Source organism: Lucilia cuprina, chromosome X (genome assembly GCF_022045245.1).
Source record: "Lucilia cuprina isolate Lc7/37 chromosome X, ASM2204524v1, whole genome shotgun sequence".
Lineage (NCBI taxonomy): Eukaryota > Metazoa > Arthropoda > Insecta > Diptera > Calliphoridae > Lucilia > Lucilia cuprina.
In genome coordinates this window covers 6,674,515-6,685,198 of record NC_060949.1, presented here as the reverse complement: position 1 = coordinate 6,685,198, position 10,684 = coordinate 6,674,515, and the positions used below count along the sequence as shown (strand labels likewise).

Genomic DNA, 10,684 nt, shown 5'->3' with positions numbered 1-10,684 from the left:
TTCACAAAGTCACTGAACGAACAACGAAGAAACTGGGGCGTCATAAGAGCATGAGCCAGTTTTAATTTAATGTCCAGAGTTAAAAAATTTTACGAAGGATACCACATATTTTACCAGACATTAAATCAACATGATAACAAAAAGAAAGATTATTTCCAGAGTAACACCCAAACACTTATGCCGGACAACATTCTCAATTAAAACATTACCAAGATAAAAGTTCACATCTGTTAAAACGTCTTCAGTACCAAATAAAATACCCTTAGATTTTGTAGGATTAATGACAAGTCAATTATTGGAAGTCCACTCTTCAACACGATTAAGAGAACGAACACCATTAAACAAAAGAAAAACACCATTAGCATACAAAATTGTTTCACAGGACACTGAATTGGTACACAAAAACAGATCATTTACATATAGAATAAATAACAATGGTCCTAACACAAAGCCCTGCGGAACACTTGAATGCAGATGACATAGACTAGAATGCACACCAGTAACATCAACAAATTGCGACCGATCAGAAAAGTACGACATAATAAGTTTACAGGAAGACATGGAAAAATTAAATTGACATCTAATCGGTTTAAAAATGTTCAAATTTAGACGTACCACTACTAACATATCTATAAATTGTTATTTAAATATATAGGAGTAATAAAAATTTGAAATTTTATAAAATAATACAGCAATATTAAAAAAATTAACAAAACCTAAAAAAGCAAAACATAAAAGTTAATTAATATCAAGATTTTACTTTTTATAGTAGGAAATTAAAATATAAGATATTCTTAAAAAATAAAATAATCAAATTGATTAATTTTTCTAAAAATAATTGTTCATATAAAGTTTTTTTCTTAAAATTTGGAAAATTGTACATAGGCAAATTACTTAGTTGATTCCCTGTACATACTCTTGATGAGTTCTCTCCCAGTCGCAACTGGACGAAAATTTTTAATGTGATTGAGCTTTTAGTAAAAAAATCGCTAAAATAAAATGTGTCCTAAGTACAACATCAATCTGACATCACATTTTGTTAATTTGTTTGTTTTTCAACAAGTTTTATTCGAAAGCAATTTAAAATCAAAATAAAACAAGTAAAAGTGCTATATTAGGTTATGTCAAATCTAATATACCCATAATGTAATGCTTTCCTATAAACATGAGTGTGATATTACACATCAAATTTTTTAAAGAGTACCTTATATGAGAAGTAGGGTGAATTATTGACCGTTTTTATAAAAAAATTCAAATATTTTTTAGACCGATTTTGGTTCATATAAAACATATTTAACACTATCCGCATTAAATTCGGTAAAATGATTTACATTCTTATTAAAGTTTTTAAGTTTTGGCTCGTAAGAAACTTACTATTGTCATATTTCATCTCTACACTCGTACTTTTAAGCCAGTAATGACATTAAAGTAAGATTTTGACCCGCATGGAACTTAGGTATGTCGAATTTCATTGCTATATTCGTATTTTTAAGCCTGTAATACGAGTTAAAGTAATTTTTTGAAATGGACCTTATATGGGGGGTAGAGACAATTATGTACCGATTCAAATAAAATTCGGTAGAGAAGTTTCAGCTCGTTGCTATACTCGTATTTTTAATCGAGTAATGAGCGTTAAAGTAATTTTTTGATGGGGACCTTATATGGGGGGATGGATCAATTATGAACCGATCCATATAAAATTTGGTACAGAGATTTTGACTCTCATGAAACTTATTTGTGTCGAATTCTTATTTGTAAGCCAGTAATGAGCATTATATCGATTTTCCGAAGGGAACCTTGTATGGAGGGTGATTTTGGCTCATATGAAACATATTTTTGTCGAATTTCATCGCTATACTCGTACTTTTAAAACAAATATGCCCGTTAAAACTGTTTTTCGGGGGTCCACTTGTATGGGGGCTATCCGAAAACGTGGACCGATATTGCTCATTTTTAATACCAAACAAACCTTATCTATTGAAAATATTTGTGAAAATTTCGGACTCTATCGTGCTTTCAACAGACAGACGGACGGACATGAAAAGATCGTCTTAGAATTTAATAAGGATCCAAAATATAAAAAAAGTGTTACATAGGTTTTGGCTTGTAAGAAATTTACTTATACTGAAGTTCATAAGTATACTCGAATTTTTAGGCCAGGAATTGGTCAATTATGGGTCAATTATATACCGATTCTCAAACAGTTTGGTAGAAATATTTCCGCTCATTTACCAATACCAAACAAGACTTATCCATAAAGAATACTTATGCAAAATTTGAACTGTCTAGCTCATCCCTTGTGGTCTCTATCGTGATTTCAACAGACAGACGAACGGGTAGGGCTAGATCGTCTTAGCATTTAAATTAGACCAAAAATATACATAATTTTATGGGTCTATGACCAATACTTCGATGTGTTCAAAACAGAATGACAAAATCAATATACCCCCACCCCCATCTTTTTTGATGGTGGGTATAAGAACAAAAAACAATGGAACTAATTTAAACTGAATTCGGAGATAATAAAAAAAAATTTTGATGTACACTTTTGTTTTAAAAACAATTTGTTTATAACAAAAGGTAGGTGCACTTTTTAACAATTGAAGGGATTATTGCAGTAACTCGGTATGCCACAAAAATAAAATTTTGAGTAAATCGACATTAAAGTTAAAAAAAAATTCCAAAATATAGGAATTTTTTAATTTGTACTTTAAACACGCTGAATAATCATATAAGGTCGATAGCTATCGGATGCCAATAGATGGACATCATAAGTAAAATGGAAGAAAACCACTGTTTTAGCAAAAAATTGTTTAAAAACCAAGTTCAAGTACATTTTCAAAGTGGCTTATCATGTTCTTGCTATACATTATACATTTTATATACATTTTATTTTCAATATGAAATTTATATATTGTTATATTTTTTGTTACTTTTTATATGATAATAAATTTGGCTAAATATATCTAAATTATTCTCCAGTAAAAGGTAGATCCTGTAGTAGGTTATAGGCAAAAATATTTTAAATAGAATAACAAAACACATTTGTTTGGGGTTTAAACTGAATATTCAGATTAAAATTTGAGATAATCTTGCGTTTCGATGCATGTTGGATTTAAGAAATTTCTAGTCGATTGTTCAAAAGAGGTTTCGATATGCACTTTATGTAACAGGCGCAAAGCTTTTATATAAGCTGATGATTGTGACATGTTTTATAAAGATTATTAGAAATGCTGCATTGACTTTATCATAACAACATAAAAAATTATCAATTCCGCTTTTATCTTCATCATTAGAAAGTACTTTCTTAAAAAGTGTAAAAAATATATGTCGCATATCAAGTTTATGAAATAAAAATTCTTACAAATATTTTAAAATGAACATGTAAGAGTGCTATATTCGGCTGTGCCGAGTCTTATATACCCTTCACCATAGTGTATTTTTAACATCTTAGTTTTATAAATTTTAAATTTCTTTCCGACTACATTATTATTACACCAAAAGCTAAACAAAATGAACAACAACAACGCTAAACGAAATAAAAACAAGTTAGAGTGCTATATTCGGCTGTGCCGAATCTTAGATACCCTCCACCAGCTACTTTTATGTTATTACTTTTCTTATTGATCAAATATTTGTAGAAATAAGTTTTCTCATGTCTTTAATGGAAAAAATCCTAAAAGTTAAATTTATTAAAATTCCAAGATTTATTGAACATTATAAATTTAGTAAGATTTTCAAAATACAAATACATATATAATTATGTTTTACACAAAATTTTGTTCAACACAAATTGATAATGCTCTTTAAATACGGTTAAAGCGCTTTTAGGGGCAGGACCTAATATAGGAGATATATAAGTATATATATCTCCTATATTAGGAGCGTTCTTGTAGCGTTCTTGTTGTTCATTTTGTTTGCTTTTGGTGTATTAATAATGTAGTCGGGAAAAAATTTAAAATTTATAAAACTAAAGCACTCTTAGGTGTTTTTTCTTTAATAATTAATATACAAATTTTGTGTTACTGTTTTGTGCACCTGTTTTTCGCCAATACTGCATACAATCTATAATCGAATATTGAGATTGTGGCTCTGAGATTATCAAATAAGACTCGAGAGTATCATTGTACTTTTGAACATCAAATAGTATAAAAAACAATTACCAAAAAATATTCAAAAATTTCGACCCTAGTGCTACGAAAAAGGGCTTAAGATTTAGTTAATTCAATTAACTATAAAAGAGCAATCCCAAAAAAATTAGGATCTTTAAATCATTTTAACAAAAATTATTTTTGGGTCTATTTAATCATAACTGGTTTTGTACTGCAAATATGGTAAAAAATCGCCATTTTATATATATTACATGAGATGTTGGTACTATCCCAAATCGGCACAATCGGCCGAAAATATTAATTTTTCGATTGATAGTAACTCTTGAATCAATTTTAAGCATATAAAGCATTCAATTGTTATTTGTGTGTTACGTACAACATGGCCAATTATAAAATACAGAAAAATTCGCATCTTCTAATAAAATTATCTGTTAAATAATTTAACTTAACATTGACAGTATGAAATCCAGCAAGAGTGTGTAGTCTTCGGTTTTAGTAGTGCCTTGCAAGTTTAAAAATCATTTTCAAAAGTTTTTTATGCTACTTGAATTTTCTTGCTGACGTTGACCATACAAATGTACAACAAAACACTACCGGGGAAAAATAGATTTAATTATTAGTTTTTTTTTAATTGATAGTTCCGATTCCTGTATAATATTTGTGTAACTCTGTTTATTTTGTCTATAATATATGGAATGTGGTTTCAAAAGTTTAATTTTGTATCTAATATAACTCATAGATGCTAAACATTTTCTCCCCAAGTAATATAGTAGTTTAAAAATTGTGAGGGATTTTTAGGAGTAAAACAATTTCTACCAGAGCAGATTCTAAATTATTTTTTATATTTTCTGCATATAAATCAGCGCTTATGATAGAGGTATCCTCTGCAAGAATTGTGGTTTTTCAATTTGCAAACGACGGAATGTCAGCACTATAAATATATACATGAAAAGATCTTTCATTTAATATTACACATATATATTATTAAAATGTGTTTCTTTTTAAAGTACACTATAATTCGAGAAAGCGGTATGTTTATTAAATAATATATTTTAATGAACTTGATTTTTCACCGTTTATATAAATAATCACCCCTATCGCCAATAGAAGTGAAAATTTTGTTCTCTTGAAATTTTCATTTCCCTCGAAGGGAACAATTCATTCACAATAGTTGATTTTGTATGGAAGAGCTGTTCAATGTTTATAAACTTCCATCTACAAATTTGACAATAGGGGAAATTTTTTCACGACACAACATTTTTTGTGAGCGAAAAAAGTGAAAAGGGAACATATTTCATGTGAAATGATAGTTGGCGATAGGGGTGAATATGTGTTTTAATATTTATTTTATATTTTTTTATACCATATAATATTTATACCCTACACCACTATAGTGGGAAGGGTATTATGCGTTTGTGCTGATGTTTGTAACATTAAAATATTAGTACTATACCCAACTTAAAGTATACAGATCGACTCAGAATCACTTTCTGAGTAGATTTAACGATGTCCGTCCGTCCGTGTGTCCATGTAAAAGTTGTTATCAAAGTACAGACTTTGTCCTTGGGTCATAAAAAAATTGTGTTCCAAATTTCATCAAATTATCTTGAAAATTGCGAACTGTACTTTGATAACAACTTTTACATGGACACACGGACGGACGTCCGTGTGACAAAGTCTATTAAAAATTGTTAAAATTGGTCCAGTATTTCACATAGCCCCCATACATACATGAAACCCCTGAAAAGGGCTTTTGAGTTCATAATTATGTAAAATATAAATGTATCTCAATGGAAGTTCGCACAACTAACTTTTGTACAAGCCTTGATGACCTTGCCAAATTTCGAAATGATCGGACTTCAGAAAGTGGCTTAAATATTAATTCATTTATTGGCACTGTTATTGCAATTAAATTTAGCACAGACAAATATTATATATATTATAAAAATATCATAAAAATACAAATCTATCCAGCCCATTTTATAGGGATCGGTCCACATTTGCTCCTATTCCCCATATAAAGCCTCTTTTAAAAAATATGTTTTTTGTCAAAAATTGCTTAAATAAATCGGAATCAAGGTCATTTTCACGATAAATGCTTTGTTATAAAAAATCAACATAATTTAATATTCATAACATGTGTAGAGTATCATATAGTCGGCCAAGCTCGACTATACTTTCTTACTTGTTTTTGTGTCGCTTTTTTTTATTTTACTTAATTATTCTTCCGGGTTCTTTCTCTAGAATAATGATTATTCAGTTTGTTATTAAATTATATTTTGTACAAAAAAGTATCTCACTTCGAATTATGTCTTCAAAAACAAATTACTTACTTTGCAACAACGCAATGCCTACCCGTACTCCAAGTGTATAGGGATTTGGCTTCCAAAGATAATGCAGATGATCGACATCCTAAAAATAAAAATCGCGTGATAACTTATGTGTTAAATTTAATTTATTTCAATATTAAACCTAGCCATAATCGTTTAAAAATTTCTACTTAAAAAACTGGTATACATTAAAATATAATCGTTGCGCTACCCAAACCAAAATTATATACATACATACTTTTTTATTGGAAATATTTATTTGCTAAAAAGTTTTTATGTTTCTGTATTTGAGTTCAATATTATCGAAATTAATAATTATTTTTTATTTTATTAATTTAGCTTGTATTTTAGGAAAATACTATAAAAAACCTCATATATTTAGATTCTCGTATAATCACAAATTTGATTGTTTGTTTTCAATAGTATAGAAAATTCAAAAATTACCATCTGAAATGCAAAAAAGTACAAAAATCTCTCCCTACATTTTTTTATTTAATAAGGACAATGTGTCTTGTGTTCCGGTTTCCAACAATAGCAAAACCAAAAGTTCCATTTGAAGAATGAAAATGTACCAAAGAGTCAGCACTTCCAGATTAATGGTCAGTTAGGACGCTGCATGTTTTTGTTCAAGTTCGACTTAAGGTTTACACATTTTTTGATAACATATGCAAATAATATTTTTTGCAATGTTAGAATCTTATTATGCTTCTTATTATTTATTTATTTATTTATTTATTTATTTATTTATTTATTTATTTATTTATTTATTTATTTCTACGAAATAAGATTCATAAATATATTTCAATTGTGAGCAAGTTATAAAAAAATTAGTTGTTTCAAGAAAACACACAAACATATATCTTTTGTGTTTTATCACTTGTTTTATAAAAAAAAATATTCAAAAAATGAAATAAATTTTAAAAAATACATATAGACAAAGAACTCAATGATAATTGCAACACTCTTTACTGTTGCAAGTTGGTCGGCTATGTTCAAGTTTATGGTTTACACTCGTTTTAATAACATATGCCAATACTATTTTTTTGTGATTTCGTTGATCACTTGTTTTATTAAAATTATAAAACAAGTATTAAAAAATAAAATAAAAAAGTAAGAGTTCTATATTCGGCTGTGTCAAATCTTACATACCCTTACCATTATGTGTTAAATATAATAGCCAGTACAGAAAATTATTGCAAAAATAAAAAATACCAGTTAAATAACGAAAAAGTACCAGAAAGTCCCCTTTTATAGATTTTCGATCAGTTAGGGTGTTGCGTATGTGCATAAAAACCAAAGAGCACAACATTCATAGAACAAAAAAGTAGAAGTTTTACAAGTTCTAACCAAATCCGGGATCTACATTCATAATTTAAGATTTTTAGGTTCAATATTATTTAAAATTCAAAATGCACCTTTTTAGAACGAAAAATACCAAAAAAAAATCCATACCTAATTTCATGTTTCTAGGATCGATATTATAGAAAATTTTCAAAGTACCTTACGAAGAACGCAAATTCCCTTTTATAGGTTAGTAGTAGTATCTCACCTAATCTAGTACCTACATACTAAATTTCACTTCTCTAAGGTCAAAATTAAAGGAAATTCAAAAATTAACTTTTGAAGATCGAAAAAGTACCAAAAATTTATGTAATTGACTGGTAATTTTAGTATTTAAATTCTTTTACATGAGTCGATATTTTTTGGGGTAGTTTAAAACTTTCTTACAATTGACTTATATTTCTTCACAAAAGGTTCAGCTGATAGGTGTTTTATAGCTTCATGTTTCTGTCTGATTTGTATTACCTATGTCCTTTACAGTCTGGAGTGTTATTTGCCATATAGTTGATGTATGACATATTGATTGGTTCTGTGAGTTCATTTTTGGGATTGTTTATGATTTTTACATATACTTTTCTTTATTTTAACCTGTTTTGCTTCTTTGAATTACATTTGTTTGATACCAAATTATGTAGGAATTTATTTGTGATCAATGCGGTACATTTTAATTGTCCTATCGTTATTTTATATAGTATATTATCTTATGTATTTTGTGTTGGAAGAATTATTGTGAAGTAGAAATTTGTAACCGCTTATGGCCTATAGGCTATGTTATTGAATATTGTTAAATAAATAAAAAAATAAAAATGACCCCTTTTATTGGTTATCACCTAATCCGGGCCTTACATTCTTAAAATCATTTTTTATGTTGAATATTGTAGAAAATTAATTCAAAAAAGCTTAGTTTTTCTATATAATATCCTTTGCTAGGATCAGCGACATCCGAATCTTAAATAATAATGTTGGACATGCTTTCCAGATGATCGCTATTTATAATAAGCAATATCGGCCCATAAATAACAGAGATATGAACAAAAATCCGAGACAACCTCTGAAATTTTTTATTATTTTTATTTAATACAATTTAATGTCCCTCTGTCGCGACGTTCCCAGGTTTTAAAATGGGAGTGACTCTACCCTTTTTCCAGGCTTCGGGTATTACGAAGCTGCTCACTGACTTGTTGAAAACCGTAGTCAGGTCTCAACTCTCCGCTCGCCAAGGTGTTTTAACATCAGCATGGATATTCCGTCGGGGCACTTGGGCGAGCTAGAGCAGGTGCCCATAATCCGCTTGGGGGCATCATCATTCAAGGTGCAAAAAGTGGATTCGACAATCTGTTCCGCCAGCAACGCACCTCTCTGGTCTTCCCCTAAAGAAGAGTGCCAGAGCATCAGCAACATCAGGTGGGCGTTGAAGTCCCCTAGGACAAGACGCATATCGCCGTCTAACAAAGTCCTGATGTCGTTTAGAGTTATTGTTGTTCCTTTTGTTTTGATTTTGGTGTAATAATAATGTAATCGGAAAAATATGTATAAAACTAATATGTTTACCATGGTGAAGGTTATATAAGAATATACTTGTTCAGAGGTTTGTAAGTTGGAATATCATTGTTGTTTGATGCTTTGATAGGGGTATCTTATATGAGTGCTTCAGATATTGTTTTATTTTCAGACAAGGTTGATAACATTTTATTTTATTTGAACGAGTATTTATCTTTTGATGTGTTGAAATATTTTTAATTTTTGATTAATTGTCAGATTGTTTATAGTGAGAGAGTGTCTTGGTCATTGGGAGAGATATTTTTAATATTATTTTTGCAATCGGATAAGCCATTTATATTTTTAGTTTGGCCCATAGGGCCAAATATGGCTTAAAAACTACTAACATACATGTATTCATTTACAAAATTATGAGATATTAAACATAAAAATTTAAACAAATTTAATAATATAAAAAAGTGGCCTCCGGTAGGTTAGTGGTTCTATTCTGGTAGACCGAACTTACTAACTAACTAACTAATAATGTAAAAAGCTTAATCCTAAATGTACATTCAAATTGGGAACTTGTTAATAGTTAAGTAATTTCACAGCTATTATAATATTCTACAAGTTTGTTTTTAAATATATTAATTGGGAAATTAAAACTCCTTAAGCTCCTGGGTAGAGAATTCCAAATTCTAGTAGTTCTAACACGAAAAGATCTTTCATGGATAGAACGGTTAATACGAGGATATATTATTTGTGGATTTCTAACAGATCTCGTAAATTCAAATAATTGTACCAAGTACTCCGGGAAACCTTCAACAATAATTTTATAAAATTGCAACATTACCCTAATATCTATAAAACTCCTAAATTTACGCCCTAAGAAGTCAATCACATAAGCAGTAAGATTATAAATATATCGTACAATTCTACGCATTAAACGACCACAAAATCTAGTAAAAACCTCTGCACAATACAATATGTTAGACATCAATAAAGCATAAGCAATGTGTATAATTTATTTTGTTATACAGCCAATCAATATGATGTTCAAAACAAGTAAGAGTGTTATGTATATTCGGCTGTGTCGAATCTTATATACCCTTCACCATAGTGTATTTTAAACATATTAGATTTATAAATTTTTTTCCTACATTATTATTACACCAAAAGCAAAACAAAATGAACAACAACAACGCTAAACGAAATAAAAAACAAAATAAACAAGGCATCTAAACCAACAGACATCTAAACATACATAACGAAAAACACAGAAAAACAAAAACAAAATAAAACCAACCTACATCCAAATATACGAACAGAATTCACAAAAACAAAATACACAACAGCATCCACACATACAAAACAAAATACACAGCTGAATAAAACCAAATACATCTACACACACTTGTACAT

At 29.1% G+C, this 10,684-nt stretch overlaps 1 protein-coding gene across 1 annotated transcript in view; it reads right to left on the bottom strand.

Moving 5' to 3' along the window:
• Positions 1 to 6,299: 6,299 nt before the first annotated feature.
• Positions 6,300 to 10,684, bottom strand: part of LOC124421414 (nicalin-like) — a 9,995-nt gene continuing 5,610 nt past the window's right edge. Inside the window, exon 2 of the mRNA XM_046956554.1 lies at positions 6,300 to 6,524. Coding sequence (XP_046812510.1) covers positions 6,442 to 6,524 — 83 coding nt within the window. The 3' untranslated portion in view covers positions 6,300 to 6,441. The remainder of the gene's footprint in view (positions 6,525 to 10,684) is intronic.